Source organism: Artemia sp. Qi Xiang Cuo, chromosome 6, assembly GCF_049724085.1.
Source record: "Artemia sp. Qi Xiang Cuo chromosome 6, ASM4972408v1, whole genome shotgun sequence".
Lineage (NCBI taxonomy): Eukaryota > Metazoa > Arthropoda > Branchiopoda > Anostraca > Artemiidae > Artemia > Artemia sp. Qi Xiang Cuo.
The window spans coordinates 83,709,125-83,728,582 of NC_142799.1; the positions used below are offsets into that span (position 1 = coordinate 83,709,125).

The 19,458-nt window shown below is 36.7% G+C and overlaps 2 protein-coding genes across 3 annotated transcripts in view; one reads left to right on the forward strand and one right to left on the reverse strand.

Moving 5' to 3' along the window:
* LOC148951685 (carbonic anhydrase 2-like) overlaps window positions 1-19,458 on the forward strand; it is a 62,748-nt gene that overhangs the window by 15,322 nt on the left and 27,968 nt on the right. Inside the window, exons 2-5 of one of the 2 annotated variants that reach the window (XM_089090425.1) lie at window positions 5,670-5,900; window positions 7,442-7,677; window positions 14,405-14,533; window positions 16,759-16,884. In XM_089090425.1, coding sequence (XP_088946551.1) covers window positions 5,839-5,900; window positions 7,442-7,677; window positions 14,405-14,533; window positions 16,759-16,884 — 553 coding nt within the window. In that variant the 5' untranslated portion in view covers window positions 5,670-5,838. The remainder of the gene's footprint in view (window positions 1-5,669; window positions 5,901-7,441; window positions 7,678-14,404; window positions 14,534-16,758; window positions 16,885-19,458) is intronic. The other variant, XM_089090426.1, reaches the window with a different exon arrangement.
* Window positions 3,644-4,492, reverse strand: LOC148951686 (protein CFDP2-like). The gene has a single exon (XM_089091187.1). It carries the CDS (start codon window positions 4,490-4,492, stop codon window positions 3,644-3,646), a length of 849 nt encoding a protein of 282 aa, XP_088947313.1.

A 19,458-nucleotide genomic window follows, 5' to 3' on the forward strand; every position in this document is an offset into this window, starting at 1 on the left:
TGACGGATACTATACGAACAACTTTGTTTTTTCAGTATTTTCATTTGGCCTATAAAACCCCATTTTTGCTTGTTTTTCTTTCTTTATGTTTCGTAGAGGAATTCCGGCGAATTTCCCCTGTGTAAAATTTCCCCTGGGAAGTTTACTAATGAAAACTTCCCTCCCCACGTAAAATTTTTCCCGTAGAAAATACCCCCCTGCAGAAAATTCCCCCTCGAAAAATTTTTGTATTCATCCCAATAATAATTAGTAAATAATAGGTAAATTTCATAACTTACAGGTATTTCCCTATAGGCCTTGGGGACTCATGTCTTCTCCAGAGGCATGATTATTGGACCTTTCGACTATTCTGAACAAAATGGCTGTCTCAAAATTTTGATCAGATGATTTTATGAAAAAAAGGGAGGTGGGAGACCCCCCTCCCTAGTACTTTTTAGTCACTTAAAAAGGGCATTAGAACTTATAATTTATGTTCGGTTGAGCCCTCTTCCAATCTTCTAGGCTCACTGGTTTGATACAACCACCCCTCGAAAAAAAATCCATAGAAACATGCCCCCATGATCATCCTGTGGCAAAGAAAAAACGAACAGAATATTCCACAATTTTGCTGATGGGAGCTTGGAACCCCTACAGTAGGGGTTCTCTGATACGCTGAATATAATGGTGTAATATTTATTAAGATAACATGACTTTTTGAGGATGTACCACTTTTTGTAGATGTAGCCCTTGAGGGGTAACATTAAACTTAATTACTTTTACTTATTTGGAATGAGGATAAAAGTCCAATTCTTTTGATGTATCTATCGTTATGAAAATTCTTTTTTTAGAGTTTTGGTTGCTATTGGACCGAGTTGCTCCATACTTATAGTTTCCATACCATACCAAACTGTTTGATAACTTTTTCAGCGTTTATTTTCTGCCAAAATACTTCAAGAATTACTACAGTCATTTGAGTATATTACACAAAACAAAGTGATCCCTTGACAATTGAAGAGCCAACTAGAAACTTAAACAAGCACAAACTAGCTTAGCTAAAAATTGTATAAGCAGCTGATATTTAAAATTCAGTTTTGCTAATCGATTTCTTAAACTTGGCATGTAGGCTACCTTGTTTTGATTTTGATTTGTTCATATATCAGTCTGTGCGTGCAGGGGTATAAGTATAAGGATTGTTTGAACTTATCTTCCACGGAAACTCAAACATATAATAGAAAGTTCGTTTTTTTTTATTTGAAAATCCACAAATTTTCTACAAAACCAAAGAATAATTGTTTCTGGCTCAGCCTCTCCCTCCTCAATTAAAATTTATTTGGACGCCACTGAAGCAAAGTATTAATTTATGTGGACGCCACTGAAGAAAAGTATTATACTTTTAATCAAACAGTTCGTGGTAACGAACTGTAACTAAGAAGCGACGCGGCTCAATAGTAACTGAAACTAAAAAACGGAATTTTGATACCAATAGATATATCTGAGGAATCGGATTTTTATGCCAATTCCAAATATGTAGGATTTATTCAGCTTAGTTTTATCCATCAAAGACTACGAGTCTCAGAAAAATTTGCTTGATTTTTAACTTGACTTACTTGACTTATGTCCCATCCGTCCTTGAAGGTCGTTTTGGGGCCTCTTCTTTAACAAGTTCATTGATATGCCTCCTTTAGGTGCTTCTGTTGTCGGCCAGGCGGAGGAGTTGTGGCAAGTTGTAGGGTGAGAAATTTTCTTTCCATCTCTTCGGAGGTCGACCTCTGGGGCGAGAACCGTGTACTCGTCTATCGAAAGCTATCTTCGGGAGACGAGTGCTAGCCAGGTGTTGGGTATGTCCAAGCCATTTGAGTTGTTTTAGTTTTATTTTGTCCAGCATTATGAATTTGACTTTCAGATTATGGAGAAGCTTGGAGTTGTAAATTCTGTCGTGGTAGGTGATACCAGCGATGCGTCGCAGAGATTTGGTTTCAAAGGCAGCTAGGCAACATTGATCGTCTGTTTTAAGCGTCCAGGCTTCACAGGCATAAATGGCGATCGGAATAATGAGGGAGTGGAAGAGTCTCGTTTTGAGAATTGTTGTTAAGTTCTCATTCCTCCAGATGGGCATCAGAGTTTTAAAACTGGAGTTCGCAAGTGTCAGGCGCCTCTTGATGTCTTTGAGTTGTTTATTATCCGAAGTAAGTAAGCTCCCAAGGTAGGAGAAGTCTTCCACCCACTTAGTGGTATCTCCACCTAGCTGAAGGCTGATATTTACCTGTGAATCGAGCTTGCGCGAGCAGCGCATGGCTTTCGTTTTTGAGCTGTTTATGGCCATCTCGAAGAGGTTGGTAGACGAGTGAATGCTGTTAGCCTGGGATTGTAGATCTTGAAGGAACTCGGCTATTAGGTATATGTCATCCGCATATGCTAGTTTGTCTATCAACACTTCTCCGACAAGGGCGCCTGGTGGGTTGTCTGTGAGTGAAAGGGCTGCAGATAGGAAGAGATTGAACAGCTCCGGTGAGAGCAGGCAACCTTGAAGCACTCCAGTAGAGGTTTTGAAGCTCTTGGTAAGTCCTTCTGCAGTCATGACGCGGCTTCTGAACTTCTTATACATGTCTTTGATCAGTGAGACCAGGTTGGATGAGATCCAAAAGTGAAGAAGGGTGTGCCATAGACCTTCTCTCCATATGAGATTGAAAGCTTTTTTAAAGCCTATGAAAAGGTGGTAGATGCTGTGGCCAAGCTCGCTATACCTTTATCTGCTGGATAGTGAATATCTGATCAATTGTTGATCTATTAGGTTGGAAGCCGGCTTGGTGTTCCTGATTGACCATTGAGGAAATGGCTCGTATACGCCCGAGCATGATTCTTGTAAGGATTTTTGCGGTGTGGCTGGTAAGACTTATTGGGTGGTAGTTGTTGCAGACGGCTTTAGAGCCTTTCTTATGCAGGGGGACTATCGTGGCTTTGCACCAGGGTGAGGTGAAGTGACCTTTTTTCCAAGCAGCTGTGGCAATTTTATGGTAAAGGTCATGGAGTGGTTCGCAGTTAAATTTCAGTAGTTCAGGCTGGATTCCATCGGGGCCAGCAGCTTTGTTTGTTTTCAAATCTCTGGTAGCTGCTTCAATTTCAGAGCGAAGAGGGGGAGGACTTGGGCCTGTAGAGGTTACGGGGAAGCTGTCGAGAATTTTTGGTTCTGAGTGGATGGCCAAATTCAGTTTATTTTTAAAATGGTTTTTCCATCGACAGCCGAATCCGTCTGTGGATTGTATTTGGTTTCCATGTTCGTCGAGAAGGGAACAGGCTTTGATGTCCTTCTTATTGCTGCACTCTTCAATAGATGAAGTGGGGGTCCCCTTTTTTGAAGGCCGATTCACATTGATCGCACTTTTCTTTAATAAAAGCGTGATGAGCACGTCTGATGGTTTTCTCTACAGCCCGTTTGAGTTGCTTGTATCGGTCCCTACTTTCTTTATCTTGCTCGTTCGTGAGTTGGCACTTTTCGTCGCAGAGGGAGATGATCTCGTCTGTTATCCAAGGTTTTTTGATTGGCTTTTTGGGTATCCATTGTGAAATGAGCGACATCATATATGATATTTGTGCCGCCAGTCACCAGGTTGTCAATATCTTCCTTAGACAGGATAGGTGGAGAGCTCGACGTGAGCTCCGAAAATTATTTTGATAGAGTGGTGATGTAGGTCATATGCTTGTTCTCGTCTTTTAGGTGATCTACTCGAATTTTTGGGGTTTTCTTAGACAACTTTGATGCTGATTTTAGTCTTGTTTTGAACCTAGACATGACAAGTGAGTGGTCGCTGTCAAAGTCACCACCAGCTAGCGTGACCGTGTTTAGGACGGACGTTTTCCAACGTCTAGACACGAGGATGCAGTCTATTAAGTTTTTAGTTTTTTTATCCGGTGAGGTCCAGGATGTCTTACGGCGAGGTCTGTGCTTGAACAGTGTGTTTGTAATGACTAAATCGCTGTCTCTGCAAAATTTGATAAGGCGTTCCCCTCTTCTGTTCATTTTTCCTTGTCCAAATTTGCCCATTACATCTTTGTGTCTGGTGGGGTTGTTTTCAACGATGGCGTTGAAGTCACCAATGACAAAGATTATGTCCTTTTTAGGGATAGAATCAACTAGACTTTGAAGCTGGACATAAAAGTTTTCAGACTCTTCGTAGTCTCTGCTGAAATCCAGATCGTATACTTGAATAATTGTAATGTTGGTGGGTGAACCTTTCAGGCAGATCATGATGATCCGTTCCGTGAGGGGGGTTACGGTGATTAAAGATTTTCTGGCTTTATTAGACAGTAGGAAACCTACACCTTGTCGATGTTTGCCATCATTATGTCCCGAGAGTAGAAGGGTGACATCTCCATGTTTCTCTTCACCAGTGACCGGGAGATGGGTTTCGGCTAGACTTATAACGTCCCGGCTGTACCGTTTTATCTCTCTTAGGAGTAGGTCTGTTTTTCCTTGTTTAGCGAGGGTTCTAGTGTTGAGGGTACCTATTGACATAGTTATTTTTGGAGAAACAATGGCCTCCAGGGTTGGAATTGTCAACGTAGATATATTCGCACGATTCACGGTCGTCGAATCGTCGGCTGCCCCGGACGCGGTATCACTGGTTCTCATATTTGATCTCTTTTTCATATTCATCATTAAAATTAAAGAAGGGGTTTCTTGGCTGGCTTCGGGACAGCAGTAAGCCACTCCTCTCTGTCCCTAGCAGAGGCCGACTGTATCTATTACCGATAGTGTGTCCTTTTGGCGTCCTGAAACACCAGCAATTTAACCCATTGCTGGTGGAAGGTTTTCGACTGACGGGACGTATCCATACGCCGAATAAATGGCCCCCAGACGAAGGTGCTCCAGCTATATTTCAAACCCCCCAGAGACTGAGTCCCCCCTTGGTCCGCGCCTCACTACCCATGAGGTACCCTGCATATCTGCAGGGCGTTCCCCTATCTGCCACCTGGGGACGCGCTGACTGGCCTGGGGAGTCCCCTACTGAGAAGTGTGTGCTCAGTACACCTTTTCAAGCACACTTTAAAATGAAAAGGTTTTTAATGAAAATCACACTACCGGATTCAGTGTATCGGAGAACCCTACTGTAGAGGTTTCAAGTTCCTATCTACAAAAAATTACCAAATAAAAAAGCAAGCTTTTTCAACTGAAAGTGAAGGAGCGATATTAAAACTTAAAACAAACAGAAATTACTCCCTATACGAAAGGGACTGTCCCGTTCTCAACACTTCACTCTTTACGCTAAAGTTTCACTCTGTCACAACTCAACATTTTGAAGTAGTACACAAACTTTTGCGTTAAAAGCAGAGGCGTTGAGCAGTTGATAGACTTCTTTCATATAGCGAATAATATCTGTTCGTCTACTGTCAGTTGAAAAAGTTTTTTTTTTTTGTTTAATCTAGTAAAGAATCCTCTTTTCAACCCTAATGAACCCTAACGAACATATTTTTGACAATAGTTTCGTGTCCGAGCTAACCAAATGGCTATTAAAGGAGCTTAAGATAATTCACAGATTCTATTCCGTGAGGCTAGGCTTGTTTTTCTTTGGAAGGAGGGAATAACAAGACTGAAGATTTTTTGCATGTAACTTTCCACAAGGTTTTGGTTATATTTGTAATTATATGTAATATAATTGTATATATGTATATATGTAAATATGTAATTTTAGATGCTTTTCACCATTTTCTTTTGCACTACGCTGGTAATTTTTGAACCAGTCAGTAGTTTCTTTGTGCGACCCGTTGCCACCATTACCAAACAGAAGACCATCATCACTACACAAACTGTCGCACCAACCTGCTATGAATTAGCCGAAGATTTTAGCGTCTGTGGAAGAAATGCAAGGCAATATGGATTTGAACACTTTTGGGGATAGTGTCTTTCATGCCTTTGATACAGCGTAAGTTTCTAGTAAAATCACAGTGCTTGAGCCACAATAAACGTGTATAAAAGTAAGAGTGATTTTTGTTCTTCATTTATTCAGTGTTGCCACGTTGCACTGTCAAAATAAGTAAGCAAAATTTACTCGCTAAAGTTTACAATACTTTTCCTCGGTTAAAATTCAAATATGAATATTTTGTTAATTCCCTAAGACAATTAGATGTTCAAAGGAAAGCTAACCCGTTTTACACCCATGTTTCCCTACTTCAAATTTCGACACCTGTTAAGAGCTAAAATTACATGACTGCTTATTGAGATCTTTTTCATGAAAATTTAAAACATCAATTTATTCTTCATTTTATTAAAACCGCATATGTGGTCAGGGCCAGTTCCAGAAATTTTTTTCAGGGTTGTGTTTTACACAAGGATTTTTTTCTATTAGCGGGGGGTTCACAAAAAAAAATCAAAAAAACGCATAGAGTTTTATATATCCATTTTGGTTACGATTTTACGAGTCAGACAAACATTTTGGGGCAGGGGAGGGGTTCAAACGCCCTAGCCTCTCCTCCGTAGATACAGTCTTGTATGTGGTTAATCATATTTCCACACAACCAGTTCAAAAAGTTAGACTCCGTCTTCACTGTCCTTGTTAGCTTAAGCCAGTAGAAATAATAAAAAGCTTGGTTTGCTTTGCGTAATTTTAATTTTATTCGAAATTTATGGCCATAGTTTGGTATTGGCTTCATATTCTCGGCTAAATCTTCTCTATTGTATAAATAAAATATCCATTGAAGCATTGAGTCGTGTGATCTATTTATTCCACTGAGAAACCTGACATACAACTAAAGTATGCGGTTAGATATATTTGAAGTGTTTCAATTTTTTATTATGAGTTTATTTTCGAATGAAGCTTCAAGATAGTTTTCCTTGGAAGATTCCTCATTTTATTTAAGTTTTTCAGGTAAAAATAGCTAGTTAGGGGTATTTACGGTGACTAGACGAAAACGAAATTCAAAACAACTTTCCAAAAATTTCTAATGTATGATTAAAAATGATGGTGTCTTCATAAAAGAACAGAAAGAAACATAATAAAATAGGAAATTCAGCTAAAAATTATCATTATTTTCATCATAAATTCTACAAATCAGATTATTCTTACAAAAAAGAATTTATCCACTTAAAAATGGTCTTTCAAAGTGACTAAAAAGTAAGAGGAGAGTTTTGAACAAATTCCAGTTTATGATCAGAACTTTGTGAAAGAGCAGAAGATAGTGTAAGAAGGTGAAAAACTATGTCAAAGAAGTAAGTTCCTATTTAACACCAATTATACATTGGTCTGCAACTCTACACTCTAAAGCGCTTCCGAAAACGTTCTAAGATGGAAATTAAATCATTGCAATGTAATTTTTAAAAACGTCATACAATCTACCAAGTTAGATTTCAAAAAGGCAAATATCAGTAAATTACTGAAAATTAAAGAACAAAGAGACTTTGAAAGAGAAAAGAAGCCAGAGATGGTGGTTGTATTACGACCCTTATTTGCCTTCTTTTCTACTCTAGGTCGGAAAGTGATCTTCAAAATTATTACCCTGCTGCTTACATTCAGCCAAGCTTCGACCAATCAAACGGAAGAGGAAATTACAGATTTTTCTCTGGCGGAATAGGAGGAATGCTTGTAAGTAAGGAAACTAGATTTGTTTCTGCTACAGTTTTTGAGACAAGTGGACAAACTGATATAGTAACGATAAATTGCTTGAATCCAGGAGAAAGGGTTCCACAAAATATGTGTGCAAGAAGTAAGTAAAAATTTATAATTTCCTATTTACTTTTCCTGCTTCATGTTCAAGATCTTAGTTACCTACGTTTAGTAAAAATGGCGTGCTTTCGATTTAGGCCTTAAATACGATAACGCATGTATGTGTATGTGTATTTGTGTATATGTGCGTATGTGTATTTCTTAGAGCGTGTACGGATGTTAATGGACATAGGTCTGTCTATTAGGAATTAGCAACAGTACTAAAAGGATTAAAGAATAATGAGGCTCCAGGTGCAGATAGGGTGGTAAATGAGTTTCTTAAATATGGTGGCTCTAAGGTTAGAAATAAGTTACTTAAGATTATGAATATGATTTTTGAAAAAGGGGAAGTACCTAACGATTTTAACAAAACCTTAATTAACCCACTTTATAAGAAAGGTGATAAAAGTGAGTGTGGTAATTATCGAGGCATTATTCTGGTCTCTGTAGGTAGTAAATTACTTAGTAATATGATACATTTCAGACTGAGAGATGCTGCAGACAAAGTTTTAAGAGAAGAGCATTGCGGTTTTAGAAAAGGTAAAGGATGTGTTGACTAAATTTTCATTCTTAGGCTAATAAGGGAGAAGCGTTTGAGTTTTCAAAGAACTTTAGTCATCAGTTTTATAGATTACGAGCAAGCATTTGAATAAGATAATAGAAGAGTTTTAGTAAAGATCTTAGCCTTGTATCGTGCACCAGGCAAATACATTAAAGTAATTAGTGCAATGTACGAGAATAACATTACTGCGTTTCAGGTGGAAAATGAGGTTAGCAGCTGGTTTTGTATTCAGGAGTTAAGCAGGGTTGTGTTCTATCTCCCTTTGTATGGATTATTTTGATGGACTTTGTTTTAAGGAGCACAGGAAAGGCAATGGGAGACCACTGAATCAAATGGGGAGGAAAAAGTCCCCTGGACTTGGATTATGCTGATGATTTAAGCATCCTAGATGAAAGTGTGAGCAAAATGAATGAGGTATTAGAGGTTTTGCAAGTTCAGGGTGCTAGAATTGGTTTGAAAATTAATGTTAGGAAGACTAAGTCACTAAGTCTAGGAATAAGTGAAGATGAAAAGGTGACGTTGGGTAATGAAAAGATTGATCAGGTGGGCAGCTTCACTTACCTTGGTAGTATTATTAGTAAAGATGGTGGGAGCAGTGAAGATGTTGAATATAGAATAGCCAAGGCTCAGGGTGTTTTTTCATAGTTAAAAAAAAGTTTGGAAGAATAGGAATATAAGTCTGCAAACGAAGATGAGAATATTAGAAGCTACAGTGATGACAGAGGTCAAATATGACTTTGAAGCATGGGCGCTCCATAAAGCTGATGAAGATTTTCTAGATGTTTTCCAGAGAAATTGCTTAAGGATTGTTCTGGGTATCCGGCTGACTGACCGTATTTCAAACAATAGGCTGTACAAAAATTTTGGTTTAATACTGCGTTCTCGAGGTATAATGAAGGGAAGGCTGAAATGGCTAGGATATATTCCGCGCATAAAGGTGAACGGATTGTCAAAGATGGCCCTTGTTTGACAACCGTCTGCGAATAAGTGGATTATGATCTCTCCTCGCATGGGGTGGGAGAACGCCATTAAAGAAATAACAATGGACCTAAAGCCTTCCTGGACTGGTATAAAAAGGGAGGCTTTGAATAGATTGGGGTGGAGGAGGAACGTGCGTAGCTGTGTTGGCCTCAGGTGGCTTCGTCCTGCGGTGAGTTGTTAGTAGTAGTAGTAGTAGTAGTCTGTCTATATGCTGTTTTGTCAACACGCTTATGCGTATGTGTCCTTTGGATGGTACGTGTGCACTGGATGTGTTCTTAGTTTGTCTGCGCATTCGTTTTTGCTTTCTGTTCACATGTTGTCATGTGTGCATGTACCTCTGAAAAGGAATGTTTGTTATTCTGCCTGTGTGTAATGTGAGCACTGGTATGTGTGCATAAATATATCCTTGTAGATCTGCAAGGCCTTTTGTATCCGTTCGCATGAATTTGTATTTGTGATTATATGTGCACTAACTTACAGCAGAGCAAGAGACAGAAAAAATAAGAGAGATTCGGATTGAATACGTTGTTTGATAAATTTGCATCAGCCTATATTAAAGGAAAAAAAGAATAAGTTCCCACATGCTTATGAACTTATTTTTTCTAGTATTAAAACTACATTTCAAGTTTTTGTAGACACCTTTCATTATGGTAAGATTAAATAAGTTTCGTATTTAAGGCAACTCCGCTGTTCGTTCCCGTCATTTTGATAGCCGATTTTTCAGCTCTCAGGTTATTTGAAGGGTATTTTGCGCAATTTCCCCTCTTCACGAATTACGTGTTTAGGAGACGATTACTGTTCTTCATTGCTATCAGTTTGTCTTAGCTCTATATTATTCAAATTTCATCAAAGCTTAAAAAGCTTCAAATTCAAATATTTAATATGACCAAGATATAGTAGAAATGCATTAACACAGAAAGCACATTTACCATAAAACTGGTTCAAAAGCCCAAATATTCTTAGGAAAAATGAATAAATAAAAACAAAACCTTATTTAGTATTCCAGACCCCTGCCCAAAAAAGTGTTCAAAGTCCGTTCCAAATTTCAGGCTGCGTCCATCTATGGTTCGGAACTTACACTAAAAGCATCTTAGAAGATAGTGAAGAGGACAAAGGAAGACAAAAATTAATCATTCTTAATTGAGTATGAAGGTGGTTTAAATGATTTAGCCTTGACCCCTTTCAATTCAATCAAATGTATGAAAACAAATCCACTTTTTTGTAATCTTGACAGCGTTATGCTACTTGAAGTTAAGAAGTACAGCTACTTACTCTCAACACATCTATTCATAATATCGAGTAAAAAATGAAGGATATTAAAAAATAGGCTGAATTTGTTTCTTTCCCAACAGACTGTGGTAATGAACGGTAGGTAAAAGCCACCTGTTTCAATATGAATAGAAACACTAAATTTCACAGAGAGAATTGTGAGGAAAACTCACAACTGTAAGAAAAATTGCAAGAAACTCAAAATTTTGGTAACTATGCAAACATAAGAAACTTTTTTATCGTTGCTATAAATTCACAAGATTCATTAAATCTAAATTACCTATAAAAGGGTCCAAAAGAAACCCTATCTTGATGAAAATTTTTCTACTGCATTAATTATGTTCAAAACCATTACTGGGGAAATTTAAATTTTTTGTATGTAAAAACATCACATTTTGCTTTTTTCCGATAAATTTGGTGAGGGTTGTGCGTAAATCCTTCTCTATTTCTTATGGAGGTGATTGTACTGAAGAAGTAGTCATTGAACACTGTAATAGGGCCCTTTGGGACGAAAATTTAAATTTCTTCTGTCCTTCTTAATCAATAATTGGGGATTGTACCACATAACAATTCTGATTTCTGCTGCATTGTGCCTTCATTCACGATTTTTGGCCGAAACAGGGACAAAATATATTTCTATCAAATGAAAGTCCTGAGTCAAGTTTGGAATTATTGAAAAACACAGTGACACATTCTTTCCTAAAGGATGCAGCAGTAGCTGCAACCTGGTAAAAAGTGAACCGTAGCCCATAGTAACCAAAAGATTAAAATAAGTTACTATAGAAGCTGTCTAGGGAGAAAAATTTCTTAAGTAAGGCTAATTCAAATATGATGACTATTATTCATATTCAATCAAATAATAATTTGTAATGAATGAAGTCAATTTTTGAGGATTTTCCAAAAGAGTGTGAAACCCCTAAAACATGACGTCAAATGGAAACAGAAAATACACCATTAAGAACATCTGTCGTTGAACATCCTTGAAAAGAGATTTACAGCTTTTTCTATCCCATCTAATAAAACAAGGAAAGTCTCTATTTTACATGGGTAGCAATGATGCGTTCTTTTTTATGTATCCCGGTGTGATATTTTCGTTGTCAAAAAGGTGTGTCCACAGTAATTCAGGACTGACTAATGGTACTAGATTTTGGGTATTTTAAAGCGGATTTAAAACCAAATCAAAAGAAACTATGTTCATCTAGGTTGTCAAAGAGATTTATCCACAAGATCTCGGGAACCACTAAGGATATTGAGTTAAAAGCTACAGGGCTTGTTGAGGAGGATGTTAACTAGATCAACCCACAAAATGTATTCAGGCTGTTAAAATGAAATATGCGCAATATCTAAGCAATGGCTAAGGATATTGAGCTGAAACTTCCAGAAAACATTAAGAGGGATTTTTAAGCTAAATAAAAAGACACTGGGTGTATCCAGGTTATTAAAAGCTCAATTCTATAATATTTCAGGAATAGCTAAGGGTATTAAGTTGAGAGTGTTAGGGAATGTTGAGTGAGATGGTGTATCTCAGGAATAGATTAGGGTATTAAGTTGAAACTTTGAAGAAAAATTGAGGAGGGCGTTCAACTAAATTAAAAGACACTCTACACTTGGGTTGTGAAAAGGGTGAACCTAAAATACTTCAAGAATTGTTTAGGGTATTAGGTTGATTTTTGTAGGGAATGTTGAGCGGGATGTTGAACTAAACCCAAAGACACTATTTTTGTTCAGGTTTAAGGTATAAAGTTTTAACTTCCAGGAAATATAAAAGTAAAAAATTATATTTAGATATTTTCTCTTTCATAGCATTAACAAATCCAAAAATAATCAGACATCCAGGTATGATCATCAAGATATATTATACTTTCAGTCTGCATGCATTAGTTCTTTTCATTTATAATGAAATGTTATGCTGATTTTCTTTTTTTTTTTTTTTTATATTATGACAAATTTCAACATACTGTTCAAAATAAGAATCGTTTCCAGCAAAGATTGAACGACGTTCCAATCTCTAGAAGGCTTAGGGGTGTTAGCCCTTCTCCTGTTTGCTGTAATTTCTGTTCTTTTCGTTTTTAGTTTGACTTAGTTTTCCACAGTAATTTCTGTTAGTTTTGTGTCTTATTTATTTATTGATTGTTGTTTCTGTTCGTTTTAAGTTTGATCTTTATTTGACTCTAGTATTTTTCATTTGACTGAATATTTTATTCTTTTTCAGTTTGCCCTCTAAAATCCAGATGAAACTAGAGCACGGTGATAGTCGTTGGAAAAGTTTCAGAGTCGGAAAAAAATTTGGTCAGTTGGAAAAATTTGGGCCATTTTCGCTAGAGAATTATTATATCTTCTACCTTATCAAAAAAAATTTTAAATATCTAAAAAAGATTAAGCTATATGGAAACAGATTTCGAGCATTAAATGTGGAGGTGCTTTAGCTAACTTTGTCAGATCTATCCTATCCTAGGTCTTTTAATATAATTGTTTTTACCGAAAATTGGAGTCTGGTTAATTTAAAAGGTCATAAAGCAAACATGTACAGGAGAAAAAAGCCTAGTTGTACCTCGGCTAATTAAAAATTGATGTCATTACATTCCCGACAATTACCCTAGGCTATTGTCTAGCTCCTACTCCTACAGGTATACTAGTTGCTTTTAATCTGATGTTTACTATCGTCAGGAACTCGGACAGACTGTCGGACCATTGCTTCTCCGGTCTACCGTGCTTTTGCTTCCAGCTAGCTCTGCAGGTGGCAAAGCCATCTTAAGGGGCATTTGACTGCTTGGGTGAAAAACCCAGACTGCTTAGTGAGGTACAACAGATTCTCATTGCTGACGAAGTGTCAGACCATCGCTTCTTTGGTCCGCGACAGTTTTGTTTCCAACTGACTCTGTTAGGATTGAAGTCATAGATCGTCTTTATGGGTTTGTGGGATAAAAATGAAGATATTTGCAATAAGTGTCCAAGCCATCGTAAGGTGCATTCGGCTGCTTTAGTGGAAAACCGAGACTGCTTAGTGAGGTACAACAGATTCTCATTGCTGACGAAGTTTCGGACCATCGCTTCTTTGGTCCGCCACAGTTTTGTTTCAAATTGACTCTGTTAGGATTGAAGTCATAGATCGTGTTTATGGGTTTATGGGATAAATATGAAGACATTTGCAATAAGTGTCCAAGTCATCGTAAGGTGTATTCGACTACTTTAGTGGAAAACCAAGACTTGTTAGTGAGGTGCAACAGCTTCTCATTGCTGACGAAGTGTCGGACAATCGCTTCTTTGGTCCGCCACGGTTTTGTTTCTAGCTGATTCAATTAAGGTTGAAGTCATAAATCATCTTTGTGGTACAAATATAAAGACATCCACAGCAGGATGTCTAAGCAATCGTAAGGTGAATTTGACTAATTGGGAGGAAAACCGAGACTGCTTAGTGAGGTGCAACAGCTTCTTATTGCTGACAAAGTGTCAAACCATCAAATCTTTGGTCCGCCGCTGTTTTGCTTCCAGCTGGCTCTGTTTGAGTTGAAGCCATAGATCGTCTTTGTGGGATAAATATGAAGATATTCGGAGAAGGTGTCCAAGCCGTCATTTGACTGCTTGGGTCTAAAACCGACACTGCTAGTGGGGCGCAACAGCTTGTCATTGCTGATGAGGTGGAACTAGACCAGACATTCGCTCCTCCTGAAGCTCTTTGACTGAAATATCTCAATGGCCTTGAGGGTTGTGAGAGATACTTGCCACTTCTTAGCTCGAATGCGCAACCAGTAAAACTCATAGCTAAAAAAATCATTACAAAGCTTTTTCACTCTTTCGAATTATTTTTTCACTTTTTCATACTTATAAAGGAAGAATCCACTCGAATATACAAACAGGCTACTGTATGTAAAAGGTGTTTCGATTTGTGTTTGATTTTTAGTATATTTACTTTTAGATCCGTGTGTTCCCAACCCGTGCACTAGAAATGGAGATAAAAAGGCTAAATGTAAAGTTGGAGATAGCGGCTCGTATTCATGTCAATGCAGCAGTAAAAAATTCTTCTCGAATGGTATTACTTGTGTTGGTGAGTTTTTTCTTCGCTCTCTTCCTATATTTGCTGATCATTTAATAGAATTAAACTTTATGCAGCTTTTATATAGTGCACATTAATAGATTTAAAAAAAGAAACGAGATTAAAAAAAGAAAGATAAGTGCAGTGATGAGACTAAAACTGAACTAGACTAATCTTATTCACCATGTGGATTGTCTCTCCTTCAGCACCTCACTCCTTCTGATGAAGATTTTATGAATGCTTTTCAAAAACTATTATAGTTTTTCAACAATTCTTCATAATTGAATGCCCTAAACCTGAGGTTTAAGATCCCGTATCTTGTACATTCTTCCTCCCAGCTCCCTTAATAATGTTCCTAAAATGTGAATAACAGATCATAGGAAGAATCGTTTAATTAGACAATGAACTACAACAATTTATTCACTAGATGTTTCATTAACATATACAGTGGCCGTCATCAGCAGATAACCCAACAATCTCTGGATATTTGGATAACTGTATATGTGACCGAAATACCTAGAGGTATTTTGTTGTGCTTCACTGTATAATCTGAGGATTTTCCCCATTGAATTGTTAATTATACGTCATGGAATGGCAAGGTTGTCTTCAGAACTACCCAAGTTCCATAAATTATCTGCTGACTGTCAGAGCAAGGATAATTTTAATGTTTAGGCTAGTCTTAGGCTAGACTAGTGGCGTCAATTTACAGCAGTTTAAGGGGAAAAATGTATTTTATTGTTTTTCAATTTTTCAATGAATACACCAAAAAGAAGTATTTCCGTTTGAAGGAAGTCCAAAAAATGGGTTTTCAAAGTTTAGGGGAGAACAGACCACCTTTTCTTTGATAGCACAGGAACTAGCAAGCAACTGCAATAGCGTAGTAAGATATTTAAAGGTTCTATCCAAAGATCTTGATAATATCAATGTTCTTTCATGTCTATTTGTATTTGAAAAGAGCATAAAAAAGTGCATTGAGAGGTAATAGGTCTTTGAGTTCAAGGCTATCTTAGTGTCATAAATTTTTAGTACGTATTAAACTAGTGACTGGGGACAACAAATGGAATAAATAAGAAACTAACATTATTATATTAGAGTAATGGTCAAGTGGTTTGGATTCTTGGTTCTTCTCGCCGTAACCCACGCTCGGATCTTGGCCTAAACATAATTTTTAAAATCGCTACTTATTTTTCTTGTGCCCCTCTGGCGGTGAAAAAATAAAAAGAAGAAGAAAAAGGAGGTACTTCAGTGCTCCAATAAAAAAGTGGGGTAATTAGTCATTATAGGATTTTCGGTTATGATGATTCCAACAATAAGTTTTTTTTAAACGTTAAAGTCCAAGAAGAGTTAAAGTCAAAGAAAGTATGCTTTCTTGTGAGAAATTCACAATTCTTTGTAACAATGCGGCAGAATAAATTACAATGATAATAACACAAATTGCAAAAAACAATATTAACTGCAAATCTTAAATTTTATTAATGGCGTTCAGGTTTGTTAAATCCGTGTATATTTCATACACAATAATACTTCATTATTAGTTGAATTTTATGTCTAAAACTCATCAAAAATGCCAAGAATAACATAGTCTATGGACTGTTTTGTGACAAATTTCAGATTTTTGTTTTTAAGAAAAAGGTTAAGAGAGATGCCAAGCAAACCTTTATTTAATCCCCTATTCAAAAAAAAATCGTGTCGACTTGGTTATTTTTTTCGGCTAAGATGGACAAAATTATATCATAAGGTTTTTTTGTGTATATTTCTGAACCCCTCCCCCCAAATAACAATTAATTAAAAAAATTAATTTTTTTCTTGGAAAGTAAAGAGTGAAGTTGAAACTTCGAACGAACAGATGTTACTGCTTCACACTTATGTAAATTATTGTTGAAAAATTGTTTCAAATAAATTGATTCTTGATATTTTACTATGTTTATAGAATTCTGAAAAACTAGGTTTTATGAGAATTGAGCTTGCTTTGATTTTTTTTGGAAATCAAAATTATTTTTATAGATTGAAATCTATCTCTCAAAAATTCTGCTATTTGAATGACAGAACTTTGTGTAATTTAGAACTTTGCTAGTTTTTCGAGCTGCCCACCTACAAAAACAGTAAAAATAAGAGGTTCTTGCAATTTTTTTTTAAGACACAGAAACATTTTTGGTGACCTGGTGACCTCACCTTTGGGAAACGGTTGTCTATTGTTGCGAATTTGTCTTTTTGTTTTAACATCTATCCTTGTTTAGGCAATCAACAATCTCCTGTGGATATTATAACAGCAAACGCTATGCCAAAGGACATGCCAGATCTGCTGTTTACAAACTATGGTTCTGATTCCATTGAACTTATCATTACGAATACCGGGAAAACAGGTAGGTACGGTAAATTCAAAGCCTGAGTAGGACTAGAAAGATGAGTTTACATAGCTGTTAGTAATTCTGCACAATCATCTCGAGTCTGAACGAAACACTATAAAAAATAGCAACATTCGGTTTTCCATTGACCACTCTTTCGAAACATTTACTCATTAGCTTAATAATTATGCCCTCCCCCACCTAATGGGTCCAGATATTGCCCCAGGCTATGAAGATTCTATGACTTTTAGACAAAAGTCGAAACAAATTTTTCTCTTTTTTCGAAAATAAGGCAAATTTTCTAAGGCCTGTAACTTTTGAAAGGTAAACTTGAAGAAACTTATATATTTGAAATCAGCATAAAAATCCGATTGTTTTGATATATCTATTGGTATCAAAATTCTGTTTTTAAAGTTTCAGTTACTATTGAGCCAGGTCCCTCCTTACTTACAGTTCGTTACCACGAACTGTTTGAATCCTAAGGAAAGGGGTACTAGTTATTTGTTTGGTAAGGGGTTAATGGTTTGACTACGTAAGCTCAACCAGAGTCAAACCAGGTCTAAATGGTTTCAAGGAGAAATCTCGAGAACATATGGGAAGTGTCGGGTGCTTTGCCCCCAACGACGCATGGCACTCTCTTCAAGGACGTAAATCAGGATATCGGTACCAATTTTGCCCAGGCCATTGGTCAGCATGCGATAAAAGTAAATAAAGAAAAAATATTTAGACTTTAAGACAAAGCAGACTTAAAAATGACAGAACGCCTTAGTCAAAATAAGATCTGAATTACTTTTAAGGTTTTTTTGTTCAATTCAATTTCAACAACATGGAGTGAAAATGGAAGTCAGAATAAAAAATGTAAGATGAAAAGAACGCCTTGTTTTGAATAAGCAAGCAAAGTAATTTCTTTGAGATTTATTGTACCCTGCTGATTACTCAACCCCAGCCCCCAAAAGCTAGAAGAAAAGAATCAACTGAAATAAAATGTAAGAATTAATCCTATAGGATAAATTAAAAATAACATAACATGTTTTACATAGAAAGTAAAGAGCGGCACTAAAACTTAAGATGAACGGAATTTATTATGTATCTGAGGGAGAAGGTCCCCTGCTTAACACCTGGACTGATGTACAAAACCTTTCTAGGGCTTTCAAAAAGGTTTTTGTTCAAATTCGAAGGCCCTAGTGTTTCAGCAGTACTTCTTATTTAGGAAAAAATTTGGACAAAGTTTAGGACAAAATTTGAATGTTTTGTCAAAATTTTGAGGAATTATAGCTTTGTTGAATTATTTCTTGATAGTATTTTCATTACAGAATTTTGTGTGGACGGAGAAGGTCATGATTGTTAAATGGATTGAAATTCTGCGTTACATTTGATCTGCTACGCTGCCAAAGCCATCGCAACCTTTAGGCCTACTGAGGCTTAAATACATTGTGTATATATGTTTAAATTAATTGAAATATTGCATATGAATAGGAAAGGGGAAAATTACCAATAAAATCACTGAAAAAAAAAAGTGAAAATCAACTTGTCATCCAAACCCTCCTCCAGGCATTTGAATTTATTGTCTTATGCTACATAAAATACCATTGTCTCCATGAGAGGAGCTTCATTAATTCCCCCTTGCAACAAAAAAAAAAAAAAAAAAAAAAAAAAAAAAAAAAAAAAGGAGCGTTACGCCCACTACCGCTCAAGTTGTTAATACATTGGCGCACTGTAAACCGGTTTCTTTCGCTAGTTTCTTTTACCTTAGCGTGAGAAAAGACAAGAAAAGTGGTAGAGTAAAGTGTTTTGACAGTGTGAAGTCAGAAAGCAATTTTTCTTCATAATATCCAGAATTATTGTAGCCAACACATTTTGCATGCAGACCCCCCTTAATTTGCAAATATATAGCCCAAATCTGCTTATAAAATACTATGTTTTTATCTTACTTAGGTATAATTAGAATAATTGTCAGAAACAACTTTCTGCAATAAGAAAGAAGGTATCACCCCGTAATAATCTTATTTAGGCTTAGTCTAAATATTGCGAGAAGAGAAATAAATTTCTACTTCCTCCCCCCTCCATATCAATTTTTACATTTATCGGAAGGCTCGTGGAAAGTTATACAGCTTGGGCGATGAAATGCCCTCTTCTAGTGATCTGACACCTCCTCTCACCTAGCAATAAGATAAATGTCCACATTAACTATTTGTCCTGTATAGGCAACGTGACTTTTCACGAAAATATTAGCATTCATTCACTTCATTACTTCCTATGCAATTAGTAAGCAATATATTGTTTTTGATACTTTTGAATGGATTGGTCATTTCAGAAATTTTAATCAATAGCACTTTAGTCCACTTTGGAGTGAAATTGTGGCTTGGTGCAATAAAATGGTAGAAAATGCCACTTTCCCGTAGCACAATCCTGTTGGTCACTTAAAAGTAGAGCTTTTAATTTCCGTTCAAATTAGCCCTCTTTCAAATTTGCAACGACCATCAGGTTAAAGCTATACTCCACAGGAGCAAAACAAACAAACGCTCTTCAGTGATCTTACTCCTGTGAAAAAAGGGGCAAAATTTCATATTTCTGTAGACAAAAACTGGAAAA

Excerpts from the sequence above, each read along its gene's own strand:
- LOC148951686 (XM_089091187.1), bottom strand. The coding sequence starts at position 4,492 with ATGTCAATAGGTACCCTCAACACTAGAACCCTCGCTAAACAAGGAAAA.